General features: G+C 39.5%; 2 protein-coding genes and 1 long non-coding RNA gene across 7 annotated transcripts; 1 reads left to right on the top strand and 2 right to left on the bottom strand.

The window, feature by feature from the left end:
• Window positions 1-150: 150 nt before the first annotated feature.
• Window positions 151-8,535, bottom strand: LOC112560978 (acyl-CoA dehydrogenase family member 10-like). Of its 5 annotated transcripts, none has more exons than XM_025233070.1 (11): window positions 8,432-8,535; window positions 7,864-7,932; window positions 7,280-7,452; window positions 6,085-6,225; window positions 5,094-5,231; window positions 4,168-4,258; window positions 2,991-3,149; window positions 2,530-2,702; window positions 1,518-1,661; window positions 1,152-1,229; window positions 151-934 (listed from the first exon to the last, which is right to left on the bottom strand). In XM_025233070.1, the coding sequence occupies exons 2-11, from the start codon at window positions 7,886-7,888 to the stop codon at window positions 773-775; spliced, it is 1,284 nt and encodes a 427-aa protein (XP_025088855.1). In that variant the 5' UTR covers window positions 7,889-7,932; window positions 8,432-8,535; the 3' UTR covers window positions 151-772. The 5 variants fall into 5 exon arrangements, with proteins under 5 accessions (XP_025088855.1, XP_025088858.1, XP_025088856.1 ...); XM_025233073.1 differs by having other exon boundaries at window positions 8,446-8,507; XM_025233071.1 differs by having other exon boundaries at window positions 7,864-7,946; window positions 8,432-8,492.
• A 5-nt stretch (window positions 8,536-8,540) lies between these two features.
• Window positions 8,541-10,795, top strand: LOC112560983. Its single transcript, XR_003098634.1, has 3 exons — window positions 8,541-8,829; window positions 9,305-9,433; window positions 10,312-10,795. It is a non-coding gene; the product is annotated as an uncharacterized LOC112560983 (long non-coding RNA).
• On the bottom strand, window positions 10,520-18,595 carry LOC112560977 (putative phospholipase B-like 2). Its single transcript, XM_025233068.1, has 11 exons — window positions 18,361-18,595; window positions 17,458-17,707; window positions 16,153-16,247; window positions 15,022-15,242; window positions 14,632-14,720; window positions 13,866-14,023; window positions 13,109-13,204; window positions 12,689-12,760; window positions 12,317-12,469; window positions 11,895-12,054; window positions 10,520-11,195 (listed from the first exon to the last, which is right to left on the bottom strand). The coding sequence occupies exons 1-11, from the start codon at window positions 18,549-18,551 to the stop codon at window positions 11,007-11,009; spliced, it is 1,674 nt and encodes a 557-aa protein (XP_025088853.1). The 5' UTR covers window positions 18,552-18,595; the 3' UTR covers window positions 10,520-11,006.
• Window positions 18,596-18,708: the final 113 nt, after the last annotated feature.

Below are 18,708 nucleotides of genomic sequence, written 5' to 3'. Positions count from 1 at the left end.
TCTGAGTCATCGCACCACAACCCACTCAGAGGTGCTAGCAGGTGATTCTGTCCAGCGCAGCTTAACACAGACCAAAATTTGATATTGTCTTCAGCAAAAGTGATTAAGAGTTCTGGCACGTGCACACAAACATACACACATAAGTCATAGTATCATTTGAATTTTAACAAGTCCGACATACACAAACATACGTAGCAGCATGTACTTCAATCGTGTTGAACAAATACAAAAATTAAGAATAACGACCTACACCAGTTGTGTGCAGGCCGTGAACTGACAGTGCACTGCTGGCGATTAATTTAGTTTTTGTATGAAACTAGTGACCTGTAGTAGGATAGTTACTTGTCTGAGCACTGTTTCTAACCCATATGATGATGCCTACTACAATTCTTTCCCTTCTCAAGCTTATCGATGATCGTCTCACACGACAAACTGCCATTACTGTCCTTAGCACTTTCTGCACAATAGCCATGGTGGTCACGTCACATGAAATGTAACGGATGACACCACGTGACAGCAAATGTCTGATTAGTTAGGCCAGATAAAGCAGAATGAATGGTTGATGACATCGCGAAACTTGGATGTGCGGAAGCGAGGCATGCGTGTGTGACAACGACTATACAGACGTCACAATACATTCATTGTAGAGCAGGAGAGAGTACGCACACACAGACACGTGTCAAGAAGCACGTGACACCACGCGCCCTCGGCCTCAACCGGGGTGACCGATCAGCTTGGCGTCAGGAAGAATCCGTGATCGCAGTAGCTGTGTTCACAGTTTGGCTGCGCGCTGTCGCATTCGGCGAGTGAACTCCACTCGCGCCACCGTCCGGCGGTGAACCTCGTCTGGGCCGTCCGCTAGGCGCAAGGTGCGAGCGTGGGCAAACATGGCCGCCAGGGGCAGATCACTGTGCAGACCGGCTGCTCCGTGAGCCTGCAACGGTATCATGGCAACACTTTTAACTGTTTACTTGTACTCGTGCTTTAACACATTCACACACTGTCACCTGTCTCGAGAGGCCGACAACAGACCTGTCACATTTCTCACTACAAGGCCCATAACTGCGTAAATCAATACAGCGATAATACAAAGATGCAGTGTTGACTAAGCACGGGAAAAATGTCAGAAACTCGTAACACAGTCGACCAACCTGAATGGCTCGGTCGATGACACGTAGCGCCATGTTGGGAGTGACCACTTTGATCATGGCGATTTCTGCAGCCGCCACCTGCCAGTAACAGAAGAGTTACCTTTTGCAAGTATAGCACATATCTTTTACAACACACTGCACGGGCTGTTTGATCCACTCGGTCTCTACACCAGATATCTGAGTACTTTTACATTACAGCATACAGCTACTTGATCCACCCTAGTCTACAGATATTTCTCTCCTTTTAAAACACAGGCGAGAAACATGAATTCTCATGCACTTCACCTCACGGCTGTACAGTAAAACCCATGATAATTATACAAAGTAATTTCTGATTAACAAATGATTTAAAGATAATTTTCGGACCTTGTTACCGTAGCGATCCATCATGTGAGCTGCCTTGAGCACCAGGAGTCGCGCCTGCTCGAGTTCCATGCGGGATGTCGCCACGTCAGCCTGAATGGTTCCTTGCGTGGCCAGAGGTTTACCAAAGGCTACTCTGTCCATAGTCTGGTCACACAGTCAAGATATTTATGGGCTGGTCAATTTTAGGTTCAGACTCTTCCATCATTTGGATAATAAAAGTCTACATCACTGTGGCGCAATCATGATTTCAAACACTTATAAATTTAAGTTTGTTTCCTTAAATGCTGAAAATAAAGAAAATAAAAAAACAACAACCAAACAAAAACCCGGTCCTGCTTACTTATTGTTGTCATTATGAGATTTGTTCTCCGAATGTGTGTTCTCAAGCGAGCATTTTGTTTAATAAGATGGTGGCTGAACTTGTTCAAACAAAGCATGGCTCTGTTGGTAATATCTGACATTAATAGCTACTCGATCCTGTCATCGATGATCGCTTCCTCTTTTGCGTCTGGGTCGATTCTATTTTCGGTGTTCGGGCGGTGTATACGATATGGACCTAGTGAGGTCGATTCAAGTTATCCTCTTTGATTCTCGATGTAGTTAAAGCGATATAGTTTTATGTCGAAATGACCTATAAACATCAGAGTCAGAGAGGTAGTCGTAATAGAGATGATGTTTATATAGTAAACTATGTCCGTGAAAAATATTTTGTTCGTATCTAAAAGGGTGTCGTAATATGAGAAGTCTTAATGAGGAAGTTTCACCGGACTTTATTATTTATGCCTACCTCAGAGTTAGCGTTTCTACCTTAGCCCAACCCTAGGAATTTTATGAAGGTATCTTCTACCAAAGGATAAGACAACATCTGCAGTCTACTGAAATCCTATAAAGGTGACATTTTTACCGGTTTACTGCCTTTCCTACAAGTTATGATTTCAGTAGTTTACTTAAAAGGACTGACTTAATACAATCTTAGAACAACTATCGTGCACATAAAATTATCTGCTCTTACTCTCTCAACCATCAGCTGCAGCGCCCTCTCTGCATTGCCGATGAGGCGCATGCAATGGTGGATACGCCCAGGTCCAAGACGACCCTGTGCAATCTCAAAGCCCCGCCCCTCACCCAGAAGAATATTTGTAATCGGAACACGAACGTTGGTGAAAGTGACCTCCGCATGTCCACCTGTTCAAGCAAGAAATCACGATGACAAGAAAACGAATTATTTTTTTCTACCAGGAATTATAGAAGTGAATTTTTGTACCTGCAAAGTAAAGAAAGGACGAAGGGGAGAGGAATCCGTAAAACTGGGAGATAACTCCTGGCGGCTTGCATTGTATGAAAGTAATACCTTGATGCTGTAAATTAATGTACTTCGTAAAATGGAATCAAACATGAAAGAATTTTAAAAGAAAAAATCTAAGAAACTTGTAATGATCAGTCCTACTCCCCTCAAGTTTCATGGCTAGCTACCTGGTTCTTCTGCAAATCCAAAAACTGTCAGTGGACGTACCACCTTGACACCTGGTGTATCCATAGGAACAAGAATCATGGACTGTTGCTGATGGCGTGGAGCAGCAGAGTCAGTCTTTCCCATGAAAATGCACAGTTTGCAGTCAGGGTTCATGGCTCCTGTAACAGGTAACCCTCTTAATAAGTAACCTTCCCCACAACTCTAATGCACTAGCTGTTACCTGCCAGCCACTAAAATTCCTGGAGAAAATGATTCCAGATAAAGACCATGGTTACATTAAGTTTAAAATATACCACTTCTTAACTTACTTGAATGTTTGATCAGATTACACAATGGGGAATCATAAGTATCTTGTTCAACATGTAATATTCCTGTGAAAAGATACTAGCAGCTTTGGAAGGTTTCAACTAATCTGTGATGAAGTGGTTTAGGCTTCAGTTTCAGTAGAAACCATTTTCTTCTGATTAACTTTTAGAACTGGTGCAGAGTAGTTCTACTCTATGTAATTTATTTAATAATCATTTTTAAGCAAACAAGTGTTCATTAGGTTGTAAAAAGATTGCATTAGCTGAACAAAAATGGCATGCCATTAGTTTCAATAAAACAGATTTCTTGGAAAACGTTTTAGGTCATTTAGGACATACAGTCAAACTGAGACAAAGATTTGAAGTTAAATTTTACCACAATTGAACTTCTTTAGAAAATATCTTTGACATGTCATAAATACAATTTTGTATTCAGAATTAAGCACATATTGAAAAAAAGTCATGATTTGTCTCCTTATAATAGGAAATGTATTTGCTACATAACCAGTAAGCATTTCATTATGATAGCAGAGCTGAGCCCAGAATTTCCCGCTATTTTCTGGCTTGACTCAAAATAGAACGAGAAGTTAGGCTGGTGGTTACCAGTTGACATGTCATAACTCCTCTGTCATGTAACTCAGCATCATGATCTTTCTACATGCCCACAAGTTCTAACACTAAAAAATGTTCTCTGCTGCTGCGAATAAAATCACTCAGTTGCTGAAATACACACACTTACCTTCCACACAACTGTGACAGCAAATCTACTGACATCACAGAAATACGTGCCACACATTCCACTATCACCTTTATAAGATTAAGAAGGAAATGACAGGTCAGCTCACTGCTCATCAGTGGATGATCCTCTCACCTGATGTCCACCACTTGTGCCCATTGAGGACATAAAAATTGCCTTCACGACGAATGGAAGCTTGTATGTTAGTTGCATCTGAAGAAGCAACCTAGAATGACGAAAGAGTAAGGCTGAACTGAGCATTAGCAAGGACATGGTAAACAACAGCATGTTCAGTTTACAGCCTCATCAGCATCTGTCTCCTATCAAACCTGATACCCGGGATCACATCTTGTCATGGGTTCGTGGTTAAAAAACATTGTATGACAATGCAGATGTCATAATAATAACTGAATTTATAGAGCATGTTTTCCTATGTGGCAGCAAGCTGTTCTTTAAAGACTACAAATGAACCAACAACTTACTACACAACAAAGAAACACAAACCAGCAGATGGATGACAGCATAGTAACCAGGAACATGTGTTCATAACATATTGTAGTCAGAGTATCCACTTTTTCACATAGCTAACTTCACACTGTTACCGGACTATCAGTTAGTTGCAGCTCCCAAAAGCCTTAGCGCCAATCAGTCCATTTCTCTGTGTTCCAGGATAAAGGACGGAAGATTCCAAGAAGAATTTTTCACTGTAATTCTGGCCCATGCTATCTAGTATAATACCTCACACTGTGTTCTTTTTTTCCTTTCATCTTCTACACACCCGCACTTACCCGACCATTGAGTCCACAAAAGACCTTGCCTTTATTCTAAAAGAGTGTTCATTCGGTGTATTGTTCAGCTACACAGTGTCCTTGTTTCAGCAGGAAGATTGTTAACCACGGATTTTTTTAAACAGACTTTTAGCTAGGTAACTCTTTCCCCTGCAACATGTAGGGCACTTTCATAATGTCTATGAAGATAATTATGAAACTGATGATTAAAATCTCACCTATCAAGTAGTAACTCATTTCAGTCCATTCATACCAAAGCAACAATTAACTCACATTTGGTTCAGTCATACCAAAGCAGGAGCGTATGGTGCCCTCCAGCAGAGGAATTAGCCATCTTTGTTTCTGGTCTGTGGTGCCATACCGTACTAGAGTCTCTATGTTTCCTGTGTCTGGAGCGCTGCAGTTGAAAATCTGCAAGAAACAACTGTTGTACAGGGTCTCAGTGATGTCAATTATAGGACCTATAGCGCACACAAAAATGCATCTAAAACTACCTTTATTACTGTCCTCATCTGCAAGAGGTGCCTGATGCCATAAATCACATAAAACTGCTGTAGATTGACTGACATCAGCTCTTCTTTCCTACAATTTTAAAGTTGATAAAAATTGAACAGAAGATAATTTTTTTGTACGCGAGTACACAAAATTCATAAGGCATGGTTTGGTGAATGATCCTTCTTGTAGGTTGGACCAACTATTGAACTCACTCTTATGTCCATTCAAGCTATTCTCTCAGCTCTATGCTTCAAATGAACATTCAAGACATTTATTTCCAGAAATTCTGCAGAATAATTTTCCAGGTTTACATTCAATTATAGATAACATTTTTCTGCCCAGTGTGTGTGTATGCATGTAAAAAGGAGTATAGGTACTACAATTTTAAAGAACTTACCACTTGAGCTTCTGGGTTTTTTTTTTAATTACAGATGCTTATCCTGACAATGTAAATCACAGTCTGGCCTTATGGTAGGATTTTGCGCTATACAAGCATCTTCTTATTACTATTACTTATATCAGTCACACCTTATGCTAACATAAAAGAAAAGATTTAGTATTGCTACTACAACATAATGCTACTGCCACAGCCAGTCCTGCACTGCACTATAATACTAACACCACAACCACTACTACTCTACAACATGCTTCTAACACCAGCAACACAATAACCATCATGCTTTCTAATAAAAGACCGAAAATCTGTTGGATATAACAGTTCAAAATCTCAAGACAAAAAAAATCAAAAATTAGACTGTGAATGACATACCACAGGAGAAATGGGGAATTTGCCCATTTCCTCACAGATAAAGGCATACTCCAGATTGGTCAGTCCTGCTCCATACTGGACATCAAGGTCAGACTCCAGAGGCAGAAAAAGATTCCAAAGACCTTGTGCACGTGCCTGCACCTTGAGGGTTAACATGAAGTGTAATGAGGGTTAACATAAGCTGTAATGTTTAGCATCTCTCTCTCTCACACACAAACAGAGACCCTGTCAGTTTTGATCTTCTTTCTCTTTCTCTCTTGGCATTCCCTTGATCAGACCATAAAAAAACAAAAACAATCACTAGAGTATGCTGCTAATACCACAATCACTACTACCACTAGAACAAAATGCTAGCGCCACACTCAGGCTTATTGTGCATGTGTTGGGCTTGTTTATGAAAATACCTTGTCTTCTTAGACTGCAGACATGTCTGTGATGTGTCTAGGGGTTGGGGTGGGTGGGATTGAGGAAGTTTGTGCATGGTGCATTTTTCAGTTTGTGAGTAGTTATGTAAAGTGTAGTGAGTAGTGAGCTAATCTCTGCTTGGGAAACAATGCTGCAACTATCTCATTATCATCATTATATATATATGAGACTCATGGAAAACTGCTGCTGTTTTCACTTTAAAGGCATATTGCAATGATAAAATCTCTTTAGACAGTTTAATTTCAGGAATCCTTCTAGAAGTACTTCACCCACCTCTTTGTCAGTTCATGTTAGTTTGTGTCAATACAAAAATTTCTTGTTAATTTGTGCTTGTACCTGGAAGTTTGGGGAGTTTTAATTATTCTATGATGTCAGACATTTGGACATTTATATATGAAGTGATGTTTGTTTTCTGAACAAAGAAGGGACAGAAAAGAAACAACAACATTCATTTTTTCATAACATTTATGAATAGTCAAGCTCAGGAATATGCAGCACCACAGCCTTGGACAAGAGGACATGAATGTGCCACACCAGTGGTGCCCAACCTTTTCCCTTCCGAGGGCCGCACTCGACATAATATAAAACAGGCCACAAGGCAGTTTTGCCAGAATCATGCTGATGTTAAAATAAAATTAAAGTAGCAATATACCAAAACAATCTTGTGTCCGGTTAAAATGAGTGGGCCACACGAGGAACCTTTGCGGGCCACATGTGGCCTGCGGGCCATAGGTTGAGCACCCCTGTCCTAAACTGTCTCATGACTCACCTGCAGCTCCTTAATGTGCCTGGAGAAACTACATAGATCCCCTTTCCCCTGTGTTAGGATTTCTTGTTCTAGGGGTGCCACTTTATCTTGGATAAAGGTCACAACTCTTTTGTGAATGTCCTGTGCCCTCAGGGACAGCCCCTCCACAGAAACTGGCATAAGTGCTGATGAGCCTGTGGAGTTTTGTGCATATGATCAGCAGTCATACTTTTTCTGTTCACAAGCATTTTTATGACAAATGTTTAGACTATGGAAATATATAACTGATTTTAGGGACTATGACAACATGATCCAAATTGAATGAAAATTCTGTTTATTACTGAAGTAAAATGAAGTCCTACTATCTAAGCATATAATACATGGATCATAAGCCTTGTTATCACTAAAAGGTTATGTTTGTTAGCAGATTCCTGCTGGTATAACATATTGTCATAGTCTGGTCACTAATGTTTGTTGATAAAATCAGCTAAGGATGATTTGTAACCCTACATCCCTACCTCGAAAGATCAACATCTGTGCTAGTTAAGCAGGGTTTGGTAACTATCACCTTACCACTGAAGACAAATTTGTAAATAAGATCCTACCCACAGAACTTGGATGGACAGACATGGCGAGGGGACAGTATGAACTTCTTCTTCTGCCAAAGTTCAAACCTGTCCAAAAGTTTCTTTTTTTTTAATAGAAACAAAGTTGAAAAATACAAGTGTGCTAATTCAGTTTACCCTTTTTCTTGCATTTTTCAGTTCTGTATATTCTTTTTCAAAGACAAACATGTGGGGAAGCAAAGTGAGGAAACAACTATATGTATCTATTTGTTCAGACATTCAACAGTTCAGGCGTTGACCTAAAGAGTCAAAAGAAAGTATGTATATACGCGTTTGTGTCTGCATGTGCGTGTGTGTTTAGCTATGTGATCGACTATAAACACTTATCTGGCACGTTTATGAAGGAACAACTCGAAAAAAACGAAAATAGACCCTGGTAAGATTTTGTCAAATGAAAGATCCCTCCATGGTACACCGCCACTGTGCAGAAAAAGTAACAAAAAAGTATGTCCGCCTTCTATCCCGCTAAGGGTTTCATTGCTTAATAACACAGATTGTGATATCTTCTGGCGTTAAGCGCTGTGCTGCAAAGAATGAGAAACATTACCTGCACGCACACACCTCACACCACAGACCTTCGACCCTACGGTGACCCGGCGAACTTTGGACGTCTGCTTCAGGTGAAGGATTCAAGGGAAATAATTAACGTTAACTCTCAGATGAAAAATTGAACCACAGGTTCTTGAGTAAATTAATTGTACTACAGATGATAAAGTCTCACATTAGCTGTAAAGGCGAGGCCATTTACTGCATCATCATAAATAACTAAGCAGCAATACAAAATTTTTAAACTAGAAGTGCAGCCGGACGAGTCCAACAAGGGGATGCAACCGAGCGGCACCACCGACGATGTTTCCACTGGGGACACCCAGCACGGCACAGGGGATATAGTCTGGCCTATAGAGACAATAACAATGACAATTCTTTCATTACGATTAACGAGAGGTAAAATAAGCAAGTAAATGCTTTTTTCCATTTAGTCCTAGCCCTTCACGGATAAAAATTAACTAAGTAAATGAAGTAATTATAAGTATTAGGAGAATAATTTGTAGCTCATTCACCAAGCCAGCGAGATTTTTAAGCTGGGTGTTCACCCCCGGTACGACAAGCCCACGGGGACATCAGCCAGATCCCACGCTTACGCGTCGAATGGCTGCCTCTTCCTTCCATTTTGAGTGATCTGTACAAAATGTGACACGAGAACTGCCAGTATGCACAGCACATGTTTGAAGAGTCATCTGCAGCGTGACCAACAGCGGGCTTTGAACTTGCGGAAGTCCCACGCTGGCAGTTGTAACAACGCACCAGGGAGGGAATGAAAACTGAAACCTAAGACCGCATATACCTGACATCGATAGCGTTAGGTACTTTGGGGATGAAGAATATTGTTGGAAAGTATTATCCTTCCATTCTTTTTCAGGGTGGCCCTTCACTGATGTGCCTCCCCTCCCCAAAGATGCCAGCTCTTAGTGGATGTCTACCTTAACCATGCCGGCAAGGTTTGGGCAACGAATAATTTTACTCAATGGAAGGTAGTTATGAAGTTAAGGTAAGTCTTTTATTGTCCTGGGGCAATATGGGAACTCAAGGACAAGCGTCTTTGTTTCCAAAATCATAAAATGGTGTTTGCACCCCGCAGATGTGTTTCACCCAAGGAACCACAGTTATAAAACGGTGGCAAAAGTGTCCTGGTGTAAAATAATATGAAGTAGTGCCCGGGGGTTCTGGACATCATTTGAACTTCATAAACAAGACGCTTTTCCTCGAGTTCCCAATTTTGCAATGAGACAACGGTATGCTTACTCTCGCTTCATAACTACTGCCCCAAGAGCCGTGGGATCGATGGCCAGTCACGTGCTGTAATAAGGTCAACACACATCGTACTGTCCCACGTTTTGTAAGCCTCAGATACTGTGTTCCACGCTTGATCATCATTTGTCCAGCATAAGCACTTTATGGACACAAAACACAAGGGGCTGAAGTTATGAAGCGAGGGTAGGAATTTTCCACGAGGCAACATGGGTAATGATAAAACATGCATCTTGTTTCCGTAGTTATAAAGCAGTGTCCAGACCCCACAGATGTTGTTTTAAGCCTAAAGCCATAGCTAAACAACAATGGCAAAGATGCTCTGGAAGAAACAGTGGTGTTCATGGGATCTGGTGTGTTTTAGAGCAATTGAGAGTATTGACAGGACAGGTGTGGATGTCTGACTTGACAGTGGCAGGTGTATGATCAAAACAATTGAAAGTTTTGAGTATGACAGTGATGCTGACTGTACTGTCTTTGCAAATCATCAAAACTCAAGGAGTGCAGTACTACTTAACAACCAATTAATTTGAAGCCTCTTTCAGATGACAGTGGATATTTTTCACCTTTGCAAAGATCATATGAGAGTCTCTTCACAGCCACTTCTTTATTCATCAGCAGGAAGTCCTTGGTCCTTGTGTTGGTAGCACTATGAAGACAACATTGACTAATGGTAGACAGCAGCAGTGAATTGTGCAACCTCACAGGCAGACTGATGCACACGTAAGCATGCGGGATGAAAACCAGCATTGACAAGAGCAAAGTCAAGGTCAACACCGACAGGCCCTCTGGAACACCAGAGTGACAAATGATGGACAAGAAAAACAAATCTTGCAGTAGTTTATTTATGCGCATGACCAAATAAGGCACGTAGCAACATAAATCAAAGTACAAGTACAAAGAAATTGAGTAATATGAGTGGTCATTGATAAAATGTATGCATACAGCATGTAGGTACACAAGAAATGTACAGCAAAATGTTATCCTGCATCAAGTATGCATTTGATACACATTAAGTACATATTATGTACATCCGATACAAAGTAACAGGGTTGATCACTTTGTAAAATTTAAAATGAATAAATTTTCTCAAAGTGAAAAATTTGACGAGATGCTCAGATGAATGTGCAATGGTAACTGTCACCTTTTCACGAGGCACTCAAAATGGTTTACAAATGAAACCTGACAAATTTTTTTTAAAAACTGCCTTTGTACTTATATAGATCTCTTATCCCTGACAATATAAAACCTTCCCTACCCAAGTACAGCCAGCAAATGCATGAAACAAACATTAACACTTGCTACTTGCGACTCTAGCTGACAGGAAACAAGCCAGTGCCATTAAACAAAATGGGAGAGAACTGCCAGAGGTCAGGCTGTCCAAAGTGAGGCACTGCAGGTCCATAATCACTCTTGCTCCACTGAAAAGGAGGGTTCTGATCCCATGTTGGGCCCCCAACAGCAACAAAGGCCAGGGACTGGGCCAGCTGATAGGTGGTCAGCTGAAACGAGTCAAAGGTCAGGAGGTGACATCTGCGTTCACCACCAAGAGGTCACAAATTCATTGATAATTAAGATATTAAAAAAAAAATATGATCAGATACATAAAAAAATTGTCTTTTCCATCTTGACAAGCATTACCACATCTACAAACACAGAGTTTTAACACCTGATAAGTCAGGGGATGTTTTTTTTGAAATTCAGATTTAACCTATCAGAATTAATAATGGCAACCAGACTAAGATTTCAGCAAAGGAAATATGTCTTAAAATGCTTCTGGAGCATTTAACACATAAATATAAAGACAATTCCTTAATGTTTGTGGTTCTATTGCTTTATATTGCAGTGCCTGAACCAGAATGGACATCAGCTTGAAAAAAGGCATTGACAAAACAAACAGCGTCTGTAGAAGTATCTGACACCTGAAGATAATATAGTAACTGGTACATGCAACCAGTAAACGAACTCTATACAAACGAAGGGGGCTGCAGGGAGAAGAAGTGGGGCAGTTCCCAGCCGCACAATCAGGAGCCACTCTGCGTACATTAATAATCATAAATAATAATGAATTATGTCGAATGCCATTATAGGCTTATATGATAGCTCAACTTTTGACATGAATTAACACATGCATGTGTGAAACACACACACTCTCTCCTTCAGCACCTACCAGACACCAGCTGCCTTTACTGAGCACTGACCTTCATATCTACTCCACCATGTGACCGATGACTCAGGGCCCCAAAAGGATAAGTACCATTTGCTGGATTCAAGTCGCTACGAGCAGAGATGGCATTCTCTGCACTATAGGGAGGTGTGCAGTTACATCGAGACAGCGGGTCTTTGGTGAAGTCATTATATCTAGGACAGACATCAGATCTTTGGATAAGTGATTATATATAGGACAGACATGTCATTATACCTGCCCAGACACAGGGTCTTTGATCAAGTCCTTATACCAAAGACGCGGAAAATAACATTACAATTTTAATGCTGCCTGACCTGGTTTTTAGCACTAGTGTGCATTCTGTATACACAATATTTTGTCTTTCTTGAACACACAAATGTATACACATAAATAAAGGTAAAATCGTGTCTTTATGTAACTGTTCACATTGCTGACCTCATCAGTTTTGTCATGGAGATGACATCACTGACTGACTGGTGATCACGGCGAAAGATGAGAGCCCTTGGTGTCTTGTCATATGTAAACCAGTCCCCATATTTGTCTACTAATGCTTGGTTTCCACTGGCATTAAAAATATCTGGGAAATATCTGTAACAAATATTTTATCTGGTTCTAAACAGTTCACTCTGAAAGAGATCTGAATATTTCAAAACCATGTAATTAATCTAGCAATAACAGAATCTCTCTTGCCCTTGTAGCTATAGCCCTCTTTCATTCATGATGACAGTAAGAGAGAATAGCTTCCTCTATTTCCATAAGCAGAGTGTCTCTAGATGTGGATAAAAGTACTTTGCTGTCAGCACTTACGGAACATTGTAGCTGGGAAAGTAACCTTGAGCAGACAAAAGGTTAGTCAGGTCATCAACCTGGATGGTGCCTCTGCAGACAAAAAATAATAAAAATATTTTCTAAAAATTAAAAAATATATTGAAATAATAAAAGTTATAAGCTGAGTGATAGATGGATGATGTCAAGAATATGAAAATATGTAGAGGGACAGACACAGTAAATGGAAAGTATGCAGGTAAATAGACAGCACACAGGTAAATAAAGTAGACAGCATACAGGTAAATAGGAAACAGATGAAAAAAAAACCCGATACAGGTACGCTTTTGAGACATAAAATGTACAAAGTTTCAGTATCACAGGAAAGTATTTTACTAATTTTTAGTGTCAAATGGGAGTATCTGACCAAAGTTTAATATCACAGGTGACTATTATACTCACGGAATTTGATCAAGTACTGTGAGCAGTCCTTGCATCAAAGTCTTAGCTCCAGGAATAAATTTTTTATAATCAATGACCATCCACTCATTATTGTAACTGGAAAAAATGAAGGTCATGTCAGTCTGAGAGACATCTGTTCATTATTCATGTTCTCACATCCACAATGTGTGTGTGTGCACATATTCAAAATTCTCTCTTACACACTTAAAGCATTAAAAATGTGCAAAAATATTTAACCCTACCTGTCCTATTAAGAAAATGTTTTAATCTTTTTCTAGGACTGTGCTCAAATTTTAACTCTAAAGAGCACTGAAACACACCAAAAACATGTATCTAGAAGAAGAAGAAACAGAAGTAGAATTTATTTGCCAAGTGATATTACACTAGGAATTTGACTTGATGATGGTCACCACTTATTCCACAAATATTGATTACACTCACACTAATATTTCCTGATGATACTGTTTGCACTGTTGTTTATACATCCCCTTAAATTTCCTCCAAATACAAATGCACAAACACACTATCCACATAATATACACTACCTCTCTGTAATACACACTATACATGTACATACATTCTATTTCTCTTTCTGGTTTGCTCTCTCTTCCTCACTCCCTTTCTTACACACACTGCCCACATTGACTAGATGTTGCCTACACATTTCAGAGTCGACAAAGATTCATTGACACATATTACAAAAATCACGATGATGTGTATAAACAACCATTTGAGATGAAAAATGTCAAATGCGTACGTTCCACTGTTATAAGCTGAGAAGATGGAGGCCCACTGGCTGCCTGAGGTAGACAAGCGGTTAGCAACAACAGAGCGAATACCTTCCAATACAGACTCTGGGGTGACATATTTCCAAAGATCTGGGTTGCTATTGCCAATGGTGGTTTCCATGGAAACCTTTAAAATAATGTTAACAAGATATTTTACTGCAAGAAAAGCACTAGACCATCACAAACACATAATGTATGAGTTGTCTAACTCCAATCACATTAATTAAATCAAATCTTGAATTTCATCAAGCTACAGAATACTTGTGTATGAGACATGAACATACATGTACAAACATGTTTTCTGATGTATACAGGTAATGTCTCAATATCTGTATAAATATTCTATCTTTGAATCTTACCATGCCTCCAAATGTCAGAAGTAGATCAAGGTCAGCCTTACAAGTAGTCTTTCTAAAAGAAGCCCTGCAAGTTCTGCAGACTTGCTAAGCTGAACATCGCAGTGAGAAATATCACATATCTTAAAATTTTACTGCACTGGATACCCTGACACTGTGGTGTCAAATGATGGTAGATGACATAAATGCTAAAACTTGGGGCTGAAGACAAGCATAACAAGAACTATGTCAGTTTCTTACAGTAATGAAAACCATCATTAAGGTTCTGCACAGAAGAACAAAAACAACAGGCAGTAACTGTCCTCTGCACAGACCAGACCAGCTGAGAAGGCACAACAACAGAATTAATGCACCAAACATTCAGCAACATCACACCTACCAGCCCAGAGGACAAAATATAGAAGTCATCTCCTGACATCAGAGGCCCAGGGTATGAAGAAAAACTCTGCAAACTGCCAGGAATTTTCTCTGCCACAAGAAATGCACACTTAGTTTCCTACAAATATGTACACAACAAAGCAGTACATGTATTTGGTTATTGTAATGTGTAAATAAGAAAACAGCACTTAGTTACTATAGTATAAACACAATAAAGCAATATTTGTTTTTTAGCAGTATTTTGTTATTATAATGACTGTGATCAAGTTAGCTCCTATGTGAGTTTCTCTTTGTTTACCACAAACACTCAATTCTCTACACAAAACAGAACTTTCAAGATTTGTTCATTTTCCTCTCACGTATCAGTTTTTTTCCTTGATTCTTCACTCACCAGAAGTGCCATCCACAAGACTGAAGGAAAAGTTGTAGACTTTCAAGATGCGCAGCATGCCCTGGTAATTGTTCCAGGTGTCTTGTGCTACATACAGATCACTGTTGTCTGGCAGCACCTTTACTAAAGCTGAACAGGAACCACTGCCCAGGGGGCGCTGAATGTCGGGTTTTCCTAGTACAGACTCTAGGTCTTCAAAATCTCCCCCTACTTGGAACATACTGCAAACCAAACCATGCAGGATAAGCGGCAAAAAGAAAAGGAATTTGGAATAATTAACTGACAGCATGGTAAGGGTATTGTGGACAGCATAAGAAAAATAAGATGACTGTGTTTCAAGCTTCTCAATCTCAAGATTAAAAAGTAACCAAACTGAAGTGTCATATTTTTCTCTTATTTAATGAGATGCAAAGTCGTTGAAGGGATTCCAAATGAGATTTGATAAGAAACTCTAGTTTTCTGACACATAAATAATATATTTAACATGTTTATTTGTATAACACATGCCTTTATTATGTGTATGTATAACATGTACAATAAGAAGTAGTGATAATAATTGAATTTGCAGAGTGTATTTCTTGCAAACCAAATGTATTGTAGACAAAAAACTATAAACTGGACAGTCAAGCGTACAGGCAGAAAAACCTCAGCAAAGGATGACCCTACTGCAAACAGGAACAAAGTTGAAGTGTGTGGAGAAAGATGAAGATGTACAGAATAAGTGGAATGATATACTTGATTATGCAAGATATTTATTAAAGAGGTTAGATTTGAGGCAGATTTGAAAGCTCTGAACATGAACACAATTCAAAGAGAAAGGGGCAGAGAACTCCAAACGGTGGTGCATGAGAAGGAGAATCTGCCAGATGTCTCCTGGCACAGAGGGAACAACACAAGCAAACCAAGAAGACTAACCCATGTGGAAAGTTGTTAGTAGCTCAGACAGGTATGCTGGGGTTAGGCTCTGAAGACAACAGTTTTGCAATCTTGTAATCAACATGAGCGTGAACTAGCAGCCAGTGAAGTTGTGGAAGAGTAGTGTACGTGTAGCATGGTTTGCCAAATAGAAGACAATAGGAGAAGATAGCCTTTAATCAATAAAATTTAATAGATGCATTAATAACTTCTCACTAAAGGCCAAAAACATCAATATCCATGTTCAGGGCAGTAGATTGTTTCTTTATCCCATTTGCCAGACCTGCTGACTGAAGGAGGAACAATTCCACCTGCAAATAATAATAATAAAAGCAAAATTTGTAAAGCCCATACTCACACTCTTAAGGAGTATGCTCTTAGTGCTTAAGAACAAGAACAAAGCAAGGACAGCATACAAGGGGCAAGAACACAAATAACATATGAGCTATAAAAGAATAAAGAACTATACTAAACACAGAATAAAATCACAAAGAGGAACCAATCACATAAAAAGAACAAGAGCTGAGAGTAACATGATATTGCAAAGGGGAGGGTGTGAAAAAGGACTAGTATTATGGGAAAGGTTGTTAGGAGTAATGTTTAGGGAAGAGGTGCGTTTTCAGTGCACGTTTAAAAGATTCAATAGCGGGTAGGTGACAGATATGGAAAGGAAGAGAGTTCCATTTTTTTTTACAGCACAATAACTAAAAATCCTGTGACCATATGTTTTTGTTTTCGTGACAGGAAGAGTAAGAAGATGATCATCAGACGAGGAGTGGAGTTGTCTAGCTGGGACGTAAGGGAAGAGCAGTACAAAGAGATAATCAAGGCAGCTGCCAGGAAAGAAATTAAAACACAGCATGAACAGTTCATACTGAATGCAAGAACGGATGGGAAGACAGCATAGAAAATGAAGGAGAGGAGTGGCGTGGTCCCATTTTCTAGCTCTAAGCACCAGATGTGCAGCAGAGTTATGTACGTCATAAAATGAGCAGAAATAATCACTTAAGACTGTATAAACAAGAGACTGGGCCACTGCTACTCCTGCTAAGCTGAAGTCAAGAAGAAAAATGTATAGCCAGTATTCTTCAAGAATGCATCAAAAAAAGTATTTTGCATTATTCAAAAGTGTATCAGACATTGTAGCCTGAATTCTTCAAAAGTGTGTCAAAGACTTTAGTCTAAAGGGACAATCATCCAATGGATTAGAAGCTGGTGACAGTCCACTGTAAGCAACACATGCATCCTTCAGGAAACTGTCATCTGAACTGATCTGGACTTTGCAAACAGTATGAAACAAAGGTGGCACACTGAAAGCCCATCATGCAGTTATTATTATTATTAGCTAAACAAAAATTAAAAATAATTAGTAGTATTTATAGCCAATTTGTTTCAAATACCATTGATGACACTGACACACACTACTGACAAGAAAAGACATCCAATATATCCATCTGCTCTAACTAATAGCCTTTGGCAAATACTGAGAGAACCAGGTGACCTATCTCACTGTTGGCTTACCTGATGCCAGTAAGGCATTTCTTGGGCCTTACTTTTGATCTGAACTTTCATCCAATCTAAGTTTTTTCCCAGAAAGTCATGAAGACGTAAGCAGTACTGAGAGTAAGGCTGTGAGCAGTAGCCATTTAGTGTGTTTAGCCAGTTCAGTTGCATCAATTCCTCTGTAAGGTATCCCTCTACCAGACCTGCTGCATATGCCTGCTGGGCATCAGGAAACATGCTGGAGGTCTCAACTGTCAGATAGGCCCACCTGAAGGTCATGTGATAGTCGTGCAAGTTTATTCAACAATATGAGGTCTCTGCCAAAATGTGGGGTGATCATTAAAGTTTCAGCTTCTGTGTGCATAGAGTAGATCATAAATACCTCCCCTAAAATTTATATTGCTCTACCTCCTGTTTAGTGATGATAGCATGATATACTCTTGTATTATTCATTATCCCTTTAATGATTCAACACTATAGCTTGTCTTGAAATCAAAAGATGATTCTCTCTCCCTTTTTTTCACACAGATTTACAGTGTAATAAATTTTCAGTGCACATATAAGAAACTATATACATGGACCACAAAATGTACTACTGTATTCCTATAAATCTTTCTTTTGAAAAAGTGCATTGTGTGTTTATAGTCATTCCTTATGTTACAGCAAAAAAACACAGCAAATTATCAGATCATTAAATAATAGCAGAATATGTCATGCCTTTAATTATTATTTTGTTTATTTAAAACAAGGTATAGCCATGTATTGTTCTGATTTCTGCTGCTTCCATTTCTATTCGATATGTCTTTACAAAAACAAAACAAAGAAATTCAAGTGAATAAATGGGTCATTATCACCCAGCGTCGACACATATACAGCAACTGAGCCATTCCCCCCTCAGCGTCGCTGGCGACTAAACCTTACCCCGTTCTGTTGACGGCATTTTGGAAATCTCCACGAGCAACCCATCTGGCAGGCTTCTGCTGTGTGAATAAAAATAATTCTGATGTTTCGTCGTATACTACGTATATACTAGTCGGAGAAAGAATATCAAAACAATAAAAAGACTGTGTACAAACGATAGCTATGAAAACTAACACCTGCGTCGCTGCCATTTTGACTATGTCACATGACTTTTCATGTGACTTGGGGGGAGGAGACGGTCGTTGCTATACACGAGAGTCGTTGTCCATCAGATTTTCTGGTCACTGACACTTTTCATACAGCTCACGCCAAGTAATCTGCATACTTCTTAAGTAGACTGTCAACTTC

The sequence above is a fragment of the Pomacea canaliculata genome, linkage group LG4, assembly GCF_003073045.1.
Source record: "Pomacea canaliculata isolate SZHN2017 linkage group LG4, ASM307304v1, whole genome shotgun sequence".
Taxonomy (NCBI): domain Eukaryota; kingdom Metazoa; phylum Mollusca; class Gastropoda; order Architaenioglossa; family Ampullariidae; genus Pomacea; species Pomacea canaliculata.
The sequence above is the reverse complement of the archived record's forward strand: the minus strand, read 5'-3'. Positions and strand labels throughout refer to the sequence as shown.

Bases quoted from the DNA above. Each gene is read 5' to 3' on its own strand.
- LOC112560978 (XM_025233070.1), bottom strand. From the start codon at position 7,888: ATGTCTGTCCATCCAAGTTCTGTGG. The intron at 7,453-7,863 runs GTAGGATCTTAT...AAAACTCCACAG, and splicing joins TGTCCATCCAAGTTCTGTGG to GCTCATCAGCACTTATGCCA. The intron at 3,150-4,167 runs GTGAGAGGATCA...TACCTGTTACAG, and splicing joins GCACAAGTGGTGGACATCAG to GAGCCATGAACCCTGACTGC.
- LOC112560977 (XM_025233068.1), bottom strand. From the start codon at position 18,551: ATGGCAGCGACGCAGGTGTTAGTTTTCATAGCTATCGTTTGTACACAG. The intron at 12,470-12,688 runs GTAAGTGCTGAC...TATTTGTTACAG, and splicing joins TTTCCCAGCTACAATGTTCC to ATATTTCCCAGATATTTTTA. The intron at 11,196-11,894 runs GTCAGTGCTCAG...GACTCGTTTCAG, and splicing joins ATGGTGGAGTAGATATGAAG to CTGACCACCTATCAGCTGGC.